This window comes from Strongylocentrotus purpuratus, unplaced genomic scaffold (genome assembly GCF_000002235.5).
Source record: "Strongylocentrotus purpuratus isolate Spur 01 unplaced genomic scaffold, Spur_5.0 spur5_scaffold_3, whole genome shotgun sequence".
In the NCBI taxonomy this organism is placed as follows: Eukaryota; Metazoa; Echinodermata; class Echinoidea; order Camarodonta; family Strongylocentrotidae; genus Strongylocentrotus; species Strongylocentrotus purpuratus.
In genome coordinates this window covers 12,408,654-12,422,221 of record NW_022145609.1, presented here as the reverse complement: position 1 = coordinate 12,422,221, position 13,568 = coordinate 12,408,654, and the positions used below count along the sequence as shown (strand labels likewise).

At 34.1% G+C, this 13,568-nt stretch overlaps 1 protein-coding gene and 2 long non-coding RNA genes across 3 annotated transcripts; all 3 read left to right on the top strand.

The window, feature by feature from the left end:
* The first annotated feature begins 1,179 nt into the window (after positions 1–1,179).
* LOC115928435 lies at positions 1,180–2,448 on the top strand. The gene is made up of 3 exons (XR_004066054.1): positions 1,180–1,321; positions 1,842–2,081; positions 2,405–2,448. It is a non-coding gene; the product is annotated as an uncharacterized LOC115928435 (long non-coding RNA).
* A 2,501-nt stretch (positions 2,449–4,949) lies between these two features.
* LOC115928492 (hyalin-like) lies at positions 4,950–9,514 on the top strand. The gene is made up of 5 exons (XM_030995729.1): positions 4,950–4,995; positions 5,399–5,491; positions 8,097–8,336; positions 8,660–8,899; positions 9,222–9,514. Exons 1-5 carry the CDS (start codon positions 4,950–4,952, stop codon positions 9,512–9,514), a joined length of 912 nt encoding a protein of 303 aa, XP_030851589.1.
* Positions 9,515–10,887: 1,373 nt separating this feature from the next.
* LOC115928873 lies at positions 10,888–12,629 on the top strand. The gene is made up of 3 exons (XR_004066265.1): positions 10,888–10,981; positions 12,057–12,296; positions 12,620–12,629. It is a non-coding gene; the product is annotated as an uncharacterized LOC115928873 (long non-coding RNA).
* The last annotated feature ends 939 nt before the right edge of the window (positions 12,630–13,568 follow it).

The window sequence follows — 13,568 nt, the reverse complement described above, 5'->3', positions numbered from 1 at the left end:
TCTGTTATGTGTGTTGATTAACCAAAATGTAATATGACTTTGACAACTTTTCTAGAGTCATATTGTGCATAGTGCATTTGCGTGGCTCTCTATAATTAATATGCCCTTAGATTGTGGTGATTTTAAGAAAGAAAAAGACAAAGACTAAATAGCATTACATTGGTAGACGCGAATCCTCCGAACAAAACCTAAACATCTTTATCCTTTCTTTAACAGTTGTATCCTGCTCCATACCTGAGCTTCCACCGCGTCTATCTTCTATGACGTCACAATGTAACGGAGGACTATCCATCAATTACACAGAAAGCTGTTCATATTCATGTGATGTGGGGTATAATCTTGTTGGATCTCCATCAGTAACATGTCAGGCAAACACGTCTCTCTCTGATTTACTACCTCAATGTGAAGGTAAACTTTTCTACCATTCTTTAAAGGAGTTGACATTTTGTACAATATTTTTCCCTATAATATTTAGTTGGTGATTCGGTTTACTTATCTAGGGATCCAACAATTTTCCCCTCGATTCTTTCAGATCTCAAGTTATGCTCCTAGACACTACGACAGCTAAAAAAAAGTAGTGTTCAAATGAATGAGCACAATGATTTGGTTGAAAATATCCTATTGTCTGTGATGTAGGATACAATGTTGTAGGATCTCCTTCAGTATCAGGTCTTGTAAACATGCCCCCCCTCTCTCACTCTCTCTGATTTTCTGCCTTCTTGTGAAGGTAAACTTTTCTATCCACTTTTCGAATGAGGGTAGATTTTTGTTGACGATTTCAATTTGTATATTCTTTTTTCAAAGACTGATTGTTGAAGACATTTGAAGGATTCAACGTCAAAATCCATTTCTTAGCTCTTATATGAAAAGAAGACGCTTTCACAATAACACAACAACTTGTCTAATGCCCCTAATATATACAAGTTTAGCGATATAATATATATTTTTAAAGGAAGACTATTGCGCATAACACAGATTAGATAGAGCTTGTCTATTGTATTAACGAATAAAACCTGTATCAGGTTCTTCCAATAATCTGGCCCTAAACAACCAATTCTGTATAATTTCTGTTATCTTGTAGATGATGAAGCACCTATTCTTAACTGCCCAAATATATCTTCTACTACGGATAAGGGACTCAATTCTTCATCTACTGTTCTGCTGAGTTCAACTGCAACTGATAATGTGGATTTTGATCTAGACGTGAATTGCTCTTATTCATCTGAAGATATATTCCTGATCGGGGACACCACTGTGAACTGTTCATCTTCAGATGCTGCAGGAAACACTGACACTTGTTTTCTCGTTGTCACAGTAACAGGTGTGAATTCGTTATTCTTTATGTCTAAAAGTTTTTTCAACGAGCGGGTTTAAGATTTAGAATGTTGAAAGATGATTTCTTTTGAATGATGTGTTCTACAAATTAATAATTGTAAGAGTTTTAGCTCAATTTAACATGCTGTATCATATGAATAAAAATCTGTTCATGAAATGAAATGTATCTTACATTTATTCATTTATCCATGACTTTAAAATTGCTCTAAGAACCCATCTCTTTCTAAACAGTTCACTGTAGCGTAATAGATTGTGTTGTCTTAGTTTACTTTATTTTAGTTAATAAAGTGATATGTTTGTGATTAAAATATGCGCTGCGCCATGAGCGTCAGAGACTGGCGGATACCGGCTCTATATAAAGACTCATATTATTATTATTATTATTATCTAGTCGACTAGACGTCTCCTTTTTCCCATGATTTCATCAGCTGTAAGTAGTCAAACATGATTCCATTCTTGTAAAATATGTATTGATGAAATTTGACCGAATTTCTATTATCTTGCAGATGATGAAGCCCCTTTTCTGAACTGCCCAAATATATCTTCTACTACGGATGAGGGACTCAATTCTTCATCTACTGTTCTGCTGAGTTCAACTGCAACTGATAATGTGGATTTTGATCTAGATGTGAATTGCTCTCATTCATCTGAAGATATATTCCTGATCGGGGACACCACTGTGAACTGTTCATCTTCAGATGCTGCAGGAAACACTGAAACTTGCCTTCTAGTTGTCACAGTATCAGGTGTGAATATGATTATTCTCGATGTCTAAAAGTTCTTTCACCGATCCGGTTTTGGATTATGGGATATGTAATATTTGTTAAAAGATGATTCCTTCTGAATCATGTGAACTTCTTATTAAGAATTTAAAGGGTTTTTGCTCAATTGAACATGTTGTTTCTATGAACAACACTCTGTTCATTAGGTAAAATTTATCGTACAATATTTTATCGACCGGAAGTTTGTTCTTTTACATGATTTTCCTCACCTGGAAGTTGACAGACATGATTCCATTCTCGTAAATTATGTATTGATGTACTTTGATCGAATTTCTATTATCTTGCAGATGATGAAACCCCTATTCTGAACTGCCCAAATATATCCTCTACTACGGATGAGGGACTCAATTCGTCATCTACTGTTCTGCTGAGTTCAACTGCAACTGATAATGTGGATTTTGATCTCGATGTGATTTGCTCTCATTCATCTGAAGATACATTCCTGATCGGAGACAACACTGTGAACTGTTCATCTTCAGATGCTGCAGGAAACACTGACACTTGTTTTCTCGTTGTCACAGTAACAGGTGTGAATTTGTTATTCTTCATGTCTAAAAGTTCTTTTAACGAGCGGGTTTAAGATTTAAAATGTTCAAAGATGTATTCTTTTCAATGATGTGTTCTACAAATTAATAATTGTAAGAGTTTTAGCTCAATTTAACATGCTGTATCATATAAACAAAATTTTGTTCATGAAATGAAATGTATCTTACATTTATTCATTCATCCATGACTTCAAAATTGCTCTAAGAACCCATCTCTTTCTAAACAGTTCAACGTAGCGTAATAATTTGTGTTGTCTTAGTTTACTTTAATTTTGTTAAGAAAGTGATATGTTTGTGATTATAATATGCACAGCGCAATGAGCGTCATAGCCTGGCGGATACCGGCTCTAAATAAATATACATATTATTATTATTTTTTTTTTTAGTCGACTGGACGTCTCCTTTTTTTCCATGATTTCATCCGCTGTAAGTAGTCAAACATGATTATATTCTTGTAAAATATGTATTGATGTAATTTGACAAAATTTCTGTTATCTTGCAGATGATGAAACCCCTATTCTGAACTGCCCAAATATATCTTCTACTACGGATGAGGGACTCAATTCTTCATCTACTGTTCTGCTGATTTCAACTGCAACTGATAATGTGGATTTTGATCTAGATGTGATTTGCTCTCATTCATCTGAAGATACATTCCTGATCGGAGACAACACTGTGAACTGTTCATCTTCAGATGCTGCAGGAAACACTGACACTTGTCTTCTCGTTGTCACAGTAACAGGTGTGAATTTGTTATTCTTCATGTCTAAAAGTTCTTTTAACGAGCGGGTTTAAGATTTAAAATGTTCAAAGATGTATTCTTTTCAATGATGTGTTCTACAAATTAATAATTGTAAGAGTTTTAGCTCAATTTAACATGCTGTATCATATAAACAAAATTTTGTTCATGAAATGAAATGTATCTTACATTTATTCATTCATCCATGACTTCAAAATTGCTCTAAGAACCCATCTCTTTCTAAACAGTTCAACGTAGCGTAATAATTTGTGTTGTCTTAGTTTACTTTAATTTTGTTAAGAAAGTGATATGTTTGTGATTATAATATGCACAGCGCAATGAGCGTCATAGCCTGGCGGATACCGGCTCTAAATAAATATTCATATTTTTTTTTTTTTTTTTTTTTTTTAGTCGACTGGACGTCTCCTTTTTTTCCATGATTTCATCCGCTGTAAGTAGTCAAACATGATTCCATTCTTGTAAAATATGTATTGATGTAATTTGACAAAATTTCTGTTATCTTGCAGATGATGAAACCCCTATTCTGAACTGCCCAAATATATCTTCTACTACGGATGAGGGACTCAATTCTTCATCTACTGTTCTGCTGAGTTCAACTGCAACTGATAATGTGGATTTTGATCTAGATGTGAATTGCTCTCATTCATCTGAAGATACATTCCTGATCGGGGACACCACTGTGAACTGTTCATCTTCAGATGCTGCAGGAAACACTGAAACTTGTCTTCTCGTTGTCACAGTAACAGGTGTGAATTTGTTATTCTTCATGTCTAAACGTTCTTTCAACGAGCGGGTTTAAGATTTAGAATATTGAAATATAATTTCTTTTGAATGATATGTTCTACAAATTAATTAATATAAGAGTTTTAGCTCAATTTAACATGCTGTATCAAATGAACAAAATTCTGTTCATGAAATGAAATGTATCTTACATTTATTCATTTATCCATGACTTTAAAATTGCTCTAAGAACCCATCTCTTCTTTAACAGTTCAATGTAGCGTAATAGATTGTGTTGTCTTAGTTTACTTTATTTTAGTTAATAAAGTGATATGTTTGTGATAAAAATATGCCCTGCGCCATGAGCGTCAGAGACTGGCGGAAACCGGCTCTATATTAATATTCATATTCATTATATTATTATTATTTAGTCGACTAGACGTCTCCTTTTTCCCATGATTTCATCAGCTGTAAGTAGTCAAACATGATTCCATTCTTGTAAAATATGTATTGATGTAATTTGACAAAATTTCTGTAATCTTGCAGATGATGAAGCACCTATTCTGAACTGCCCAAATATAACTTCTACTACGGATGAGGGATTCAATTCGTCATCTACTGTTCTGCTGAATTCAACTGCAACTGATAATGTGGATTTTGATCTAGATGTGAATTGCTCTCATTCATCTGAAGATATATTCCTGATCGGGGACACCACTGTGAACTGTTCATCTTCAGATGCTGCAGGAAACACTGAAACTTGCCTTCTAGTTGTCACAGTATCAGGTGTGAATATGATTATTCTCGATGTCTAAAAGTTCTTTCACCGATCCGGTTTTGGATTATGGGATATGTAATATTTGTTAAAAGATGATTCCTTCTGAATCATGTGAACTTCTTATTAAGAATTTAAAGGGTTTTTGCTCAATTGAACATGTTGATTCTATGAACAACACTCTGTTCATTAGGTAAAATGTATCGTACAATATTTTATCGACCGGAAGTTTGTTCCTTTACATGATTTTCCTCACCTGGAACTTGACATACATGATTCCATTCTCGTAAAATATGTATTGATGAAATTTGACCGAATTTATATTATCTTGCAGATGATGAAGCCCCTATTCTGAACTGCCCAAATATATCTTCAACTACCGATGAGGGACTCAATTCTTCATCTACTGTTCTGCTGAATTCAACTGCAACTGATAATGTGGATTTTGATCTAGATGTGAATTGCTCTCATTCATCTGAAGATATATTCCTGATCGGGGACACCACTGTGAACTGTTCATCTTCAGATGCTGCAGGAAACACTGAAACTTGCCTTCTAGTTGTCACAGTATCAGGTGTGAATATGATTATTCTCGATGTCTAAAAGTTCTTTCACCGATCCGGTTTTGGATTATAGGATATGTAATATTTGTTAAAAGAAGATTCCTTCTGAATCATGTGAACTTCTTATTAAGAATTTAAAGGGTTTTTGCTCAATTGAACATGTTTTTTTCATGAACAACACTCTGTTCATTAGGTAAAATTTATCGTACAATTTTCAATTGACCGGAAGTCTGTTCCTTTACATTATTTTTATCACCTGGAAGTTGACAAACATGATTCCATTCTCGTAAATTATGTATTGATGTACTTTGATCGAATTTCTATTATCTTGCAGATGATGAAACCCCTATTCTGAACTGCCCAAATATATCCTCTACTACGGATGAGGGACTCAATTCGTCATCTACTGTTCTGCTGAGTTCAACTGCAACTGATAATGTGGATTTTGATCTAGATGTGATTTGCTCTCATTCATCTGAAGATACATTCCTGATCGGAGACAACACTGTGAACTGTTCATCTTCAGATGCTGCAGGAAACACTGACACTTGTCTTCTCGTTGTCACAGTAACAGGTGTGAATTTGTTATTCTTCATGTCTAAAAGTTCTTTTAACGAGCGGGTTTAAGATTTAAAATGTTCAAAGATGTATTCTTTTCAATGATGTGTTCTACAAATTAATAATTGTAAGAGTTTTAGCTCAATTTAACATGCTGTATCATATAAACAAAATTTTGTTCATGAAATGAAATGTATCTTACATTTATTCATTCATCCATGACTTCAAAATTGCTCTAAGAACCCATCTATTTTTAAACAGTTCAACGTAGCGTAATAATTTGTGTTGTCTTAGTTTACTTTAATTTAGTTAAGAAAGTGATATGTTTGTGATTATAATATGCACAGCGCAATGAGCGTCATAGCCTGGCGGATACCGGCTCTAAATAAATATTCATATTTTTTTTTTTTTTTTTTTTTTAGTCGACTGGACGTCTCCTTTTTTTTCCATGATTTCATCCGCTGTAAGTAGTCAAACATGATTCCATTCTTGTAAAATATGTATTGATGTAATTTGACAAAATTTCTGTTATCTTGCAGATGATGAAACCCCTATTCTGAACTGCCCAAATATATCTTCTACTACGGATGAGGGACTCAATTCTTCATCTACTGTTCTGCTGAGTTCAACTGCAACTGATAATGTGGATTTTGATCTAGATGTAAATTGCTCTCATTCATCTGAAGATACATTCCTGATCGGGGACACCACTGTGAACTGTTCATCTTCAGATGCTGCAGGAAACACTGAAACTTGTCTTCTCGTTGTCACAGTAACAGGTGTGAATTTGTTATTCTTCATGTCTAAAAGTTCTTTTAACGAGCGGGTTTAAGATTTAAAATGTTCAAAGATGTATTCTTTTCAATGATGTGTTCTACAAATTAATAATTGTAAGAGTTTTAGCTCAATTTAACATGCTGTGTCATATAAACAAAATTTTGTTCATGAAATGAAATGTATCTTACATTTATTCATTTATCCATGACTTCAAAATTGCTCTAAGAACCCATCTCTTTCTAAACAGTTCAACGTAGCGTAATAATTTGTGTTGTCTTAGTTTACTTTAATTTAGTTAAGAAAGTGATATGTTTGTGATTATAATATGCACAGCGCCATGAGCGTCATAGCCTGGCGGATACCGGCTCTATATAAATATTCATATTATTATTATTTTTTTTTTTAGTCGACTGGACGTCTTCTTTTTTTCCATGATTTCTTCCGCTGTAAGTAGTCAAACATGATTCCATTCTTGTAAAATATGTATTGATTAATTTGACAAAATTTCTGTTATCTTGCAGATGATGAAGCACCTATTCTGAACTGCCCAAATATAACTTCTACTACGGATGAGGGATTCAAATCGTCATCTACTGTTCTGCTGAGTTCAACTGCAACTGATAATGTGGATTTTGATCTAGATGTAAATTGCTCCCATTCATCCGAAGATATATTCTTGATAGGGGACACCACTGTGAACTGTTCATCTTCAGATGCTGCAGGAAACACTGAAACTTGCCTTCTCGTTGTCACAGTAACAGGTGTGAATTTGTTATTCTTCATGTCTAAACGTTCTTTCAACGAGCGGGTTTAAGATTTAGAATATTGAAATATAATTTCTTTTGAATGATATGTTCTACAAATTAATTAATATAAGAGTTTTAGCTCAATTTAACATGCTGTATCATATGAACAAAATTCTGTTCAAGAAATGAAATGTATCTTACATTTATTCATTCATCCATGACTTTAAAATTGCTCTAAGAACCCATCTCTTCTTTAACAGTTCAATGTAGCGTAATAGATTGTGTTGTCTTAGTTTACTTTATTTTAGTTAATAAAGTGATATGTTTGTGATAAAAATATGCCCTGCGCCATGAGCGTCAGAGACTGGCGGAAACCGGCTCTATATTAATATTCATATTCATTATATTATTATTATTTAGTCGACTAGACGTCTCCTTTTTCCCATGATTTCATCAGCTGTAAGTAGTCAAACATGATTCCATTCTTGTAAAATATGTATTGATGTAATTTGACAAAATTTCTGTAATCTTGCAGATGATGAAGCACCTATTCTGAACTGCCCAAATATAACTTCTACTACGGATGAGGGATTCAATTCGTCATCTACTGTTCTGCTGAATTCAACTGCAACTGATAATGTGGATTTTGATCTAGATGTGAATTGCTCTCATTCATCTGAAGATATATTCCTGATCGGGGACACCACTGTGAACTGTTCATCTTCAGATGCTGCAGGAAACACTGAAACTTGCCTTCTAGTTGTCACAGTATCAGGTGTGAATATGATTATTCTCGATGTCTAAAAGTTCTTTCACCGATCCGGTTTTGGATTATGGGATATGTAATATTTGTTAAAAGATGATTCCTTCTGAATCATGTGAACTTCTTATTAAGAATTTAAAGGGTTTTTGCTCAATTGAACATGTTGATTCTATGAACAACACTCTGTTCATTAGGTAAAATTTATCGTAAAATATTTTATCGACCGGAAGTTTGTTCCTTTACATGATTTTCCTCACCTGGAACTTGACATACATGATTCCATTCTCGTAAAATATGTATTGATGAAATTTGACCGAATTTATATTATCTTGCAGATGATGAAGCCCCTATTCTGAACTGCCCAAATATATCTTCAACTACCGATGAGGGACTCAATTCTTCATCTACTGTTCTGCTGAATTCAACTGCAACTGATAATGTGGATTTTGATCTAGATGTGAATTGCTCTCATTCATCTGAAGATATATTCCTGATCGGGGACACCACTGTGAACTGTTCATCTTCAGATGCTGCAGGAAACACTGAAACTTGCCTTCTAGTTGTCACAGTATCAGGTGTGAATATGATTATTCTCGATGTCTAAAAGTTCTTTCACCGATCCGGTTTTGGATTATAGGATATGTAATATTTGTTAAAAGAAGATTCCTTCTGAATCCTGTGAACTTCTTATTAAGAATTTAAAGGGTTTTTGCTCAATTGAACATGTTTTTTCATGAACAACACTCTGTTCATTAGGTAAAATTTATCGTACAATTTTTAATTGACCGGAAGTCTGTTCCTTTACATTATTTTTATCACCTGGAAGTTGACAAACATGATTCCATTCTCGTAAATTATGTATTGATGTACTTTGATCGAATTTCTATTATCTTGCAGATGATGAAACCCCTATTCTGAACTGCCCAAATATATCCTCTACTACGGATGAGGGACTCAATTCGTCATCTACTGTTCTGCTGAGTTCAACTGCAACTGATAATGTGGATTTTGATCTAGATGTGATTTGCTCTCATTCATCTGAAGATACATTCCTGATCGGAGACAACACTGTGAACTGTTCATCTTCAGATGCTGCAGGAAACACTGAAACTTGCCTTCTCGTTGTCACAGTAACAGGTGTGAATTTGTTATTCTTCATGTCTAAACGTTCTTTCAACGAGCGGGTTTAAGATTTAGAATATTGAAATATAATTTCTTTTGATTGATATGTTCTACAAATTAATTAATGTAAGAGTTTTAGCTCAATTTAACATGCTGTATCATATGAACAAAATTCTGTTCATGAAATGAAATGTATCTTACATTTATTCATTCATCCATGACTTTAAAATTGCTCTAAGAACCCATCTCTTCTTTAACAGTTCAATGTAGCGTAATAGATTGTGTTGTCTTAGTTTACTTTATTTTAGTTAATAAAGTGATATGTTTGTGATAAAAATATGCCCTGCGCCATGAGCGTCAGAGACTGGCGGAAACCGGCTCTATATTAATATTCATATTCATTATATTATTATTATTTAGTCGACTAGACGTCTCCTTTTTCCCATGATTTCATCATCTGTAAGTAGTCAAACATGATTCCATTCTTGTAAAATATGTATTGATGTAATTTGACAAAATTTCTGTTATCTTGCAGATGATGAAGCACCTATTCTGAACTGCCCAAATATAACTTCTACTACGGATGAGGGATTCAGTTCGTCATCTACTGTTCTGCTGAATTCAACTGCAACTGATAATGTGGATTTTGATCTAGATGTGATTTGCTCTCATTCATCTGAAGATATATTTCTGATCGGGGACAACACTGTGAACTGTTCATCTTCAGATGCTGCAGGAAACACTGACACTTGTCTTCTCGTTGTCACAGTAACAGGTGTGAATTTGTTATTCTTCATGTCTAAAAGTTCTATTCACGAGGGGGTTCAAGATTTAAAATGTTCAAAGATGTATTCTTTTCAATGATGTGTTCTACAAATTAATAATTGTGAGAGTTTTAGCTCAATTTAACATGCTGTATCATATAAACAAAATTTTGTTCATGAAATGAAATGTATCTTACATTTATTCATTCATCCTCGACTTCAAAATTGCTCTAAGAACCCATCTCTTTCTAAACAGTTCAACGTAGCGTAATAATTTGTGTTGTCTTAGTTTACTTTAATTTAGTTAAGAAAGTGATATGTTTGTGATTATAATATGCACAGCGCCATGAGCGTCATAGCCTGGCGGACACCGGCTCTAAATAAATATTCATATTATTGTTATTATTATTTTTTAGTCGACTGGACGTCCCTTTTTTTTCATTTTTTCATCCGCTGTAAGTAGTCAAACATGATTCCATTCTTGTAAAATATGTATTGATGTAATTTGACAAAATTTCTGTTATCTTGCAGATGATGAAGCACCTATTCTGAACTGCCCAAATATAACTTCTACTACGGATGAGGGATTCAATTCGTCATCTACTGTTCTGCTGAATTCAACTGCAACTGATAATGTGGATTTTGATCTAGATGTGATTTGCTCTCATTCATTTGAAGATATATTTCTGATCGGGGACAACACTGTGAACTGTTCATCTTCAGATGCTGCAGGAAACACTGACACTTGTCTTCTCGTTGTCACAGTAACAGGTGTGAATTTGTTATTCTTCATGTCTAAAAGTTCTATTAACGAGGGGGTTCAAGATTTAAAATGTTCAAAGATGTATTCTTTTCAATGATGTGTTCTACAAATTAATAATTGTAAGAGTTTTAGCTCAATTTAACATGCTGTATCATATAAACAAAATTTTGTTCATGAAATGAAATGTATCTTACATTTATTCATTTATCCTCGACTTCAAAATTGCTCTAAGAACCCATCCCTTTCTAAACAGTTCAACGTAGCGTAATAATTTGTGTTGTCTTAGTTTACTTTAATTTAGTTAAGAAAGTGATATGTTTGTGATTATAATATGCACAGCGCCATGAGCGTCATAGCCTGGCGGATACCGGCTCTAAATAAATATTCATATTATTGTTATTATTATTTTTTAGTCGACTGGACGTCCCTATGATTTCATCCGCTGTAAGTAGTCAAACATGATTCCATTCTTGTAAAATATGTATTGATGTAATTTGACAAAATTTCTGTTATCTTGCAGATGATGAAACCCCTATTCTGAACTGCCCAAATATATCTTCTACTACGGATGAGGGACTCAATTCTTCATCTACTGTTCTGCTGAGTTCAACTGCAACTGATAATGTGGATTTTGATCTAGATGTGAATTGCTCCCATTCATCTGAAGATATATTCCTGATCGGAGACACCACTGTGAACTGTTCATCTTCAGATCCTGCAGGAAACACTGAAACTTGCCTTCTAGTTGTCACAGTATCAGGTCTGAATATGATTATTCTTGATGTCTAAAAGTTCTTTCACCGATCCGGTTCTGGATTATGGGATATGTAATATTTGTTAAAAGATGATTCCTTCTGAATCATGTGAACTTCTTATTAAGAAGTTAAAGGGTTTTTGCTCAATCGAACATGTTGTTTCTATGAACAACACTCTGTTCATTAGGTAAAATTCATCGTACAATATTTTATCGACCGGAAGTTTGTTCCTTTACATGATTTTCCTCACCTGGAAGTTGACATACATGATTCCATTCTCGTAAAATATGTATTGATGAAATTTGACCGAATTTCTATTATCTTGCAGATGATGAAGCCCCTATTCTGAACTGCCCAAATATATCTTCAACTACCGATGAGGGACTCAATTCTTCATCTACTGTTCTGCTAAGTTCAACTGCAACTGATAATGTGGATTTTGATCTAGATGTGAATTGCTCCCATTCATCTGAAGATATATTCCTGATCGGGGACACCACTGTGAACTGTTCATCTTCAGATGCTGCAGGAAACACTGAAACTTGCCTTCTAGTTGTCACAGTATCAGGTCTGAATATGATTATTCTTGATGTCTAAAAGTTCTTTCACCGATCCGGTTCTGGATTATTGGATATGTAATATTTGTTAAAAGATGATTCCTTCTGAATCATGTGAACTTCTTATTAAGAATTTAAAGGGTTTTTGCTCAATTGAACATGTTGTTTCTATGAACAACACTCTGTTCATTAGGTAAAATTCATCGTACAATATTTTATCGACCGGAAGTTTGTTCCTTTACATGATTTTCCTCACCTGGAACTTGAGATACATGATTCCATTCTCGTAAAATATGTATTGATGAAATTTGACCGAATTGATATTATCTTGCAGATGATGAAGCTCCTATTCTGAACTGCCCAAATATATCTTCAACTACCGATGAGGGACTCAATTCTTCATCTACTGTTCTGCTGAATTCAACTGCAACTGATAATGTGGATTTTGATCTAGATGTGAATTGCTCTCATTCATCTGAAGATATATTCCTGATCGGGGACACCACTGTGAACTGTTCATCTTCAGATGCTGCAGGAAACACTGAAACTTGCCTTCTAGTTGTCACAGTATCAGGTGTGAATATGATTATTCTCGATGTCTAAAAGTTCTTTCACCGATCCGGTTTTGGATTATAGGATATGTAATATTTGTTAAAAGAAGATTCCTTCTGAATCATGTGAACTTCTTATTAAGAATTTAAAGGGTTTTTGCTCAATTGAACATTTTTTTTTTATGAACAACACTCTGTTCATTAGGTAAAATTTATCGTACAATTTTTAATTGACCGGAAGTCTGTTACTTTACATTATTTTTATCACCTGGAAGTCGACAGACATGATTCCATTCTCGTAAATTATGTATTGATGTACTTTGATCGAATTTCTATTATCTTGCAGATGATGAAGCTCCTATTCTGAACTGCCCAAATATATCTTCAACTACCGATGAGGGACTCAATTCTTCATCTACTGTTCTGCTGAATTCAACTGCAACTGATAATGTGGATTTTGATCTAGATGTGAATTGCTCTCATTCATCTGAAGATATATTCCTGATCGGGGACACCACTGTGAACTGTTCATCTTCAGATGCTGCAGGAAACACTGAAACTTGCCTTCTAGTTGTCACAGTATCAGGTGTGAATATGATTATTCTTGATGTCTAAAAGTTCTTTCACCGATCCGGTTTTGGATTATAGGATATGTAATATTTGTTAAAAGAAGATTCCTTCTGATTCATGTGAACTTCTTATTAAGAATTTAAAGGGTTTTTGCTCAATTGA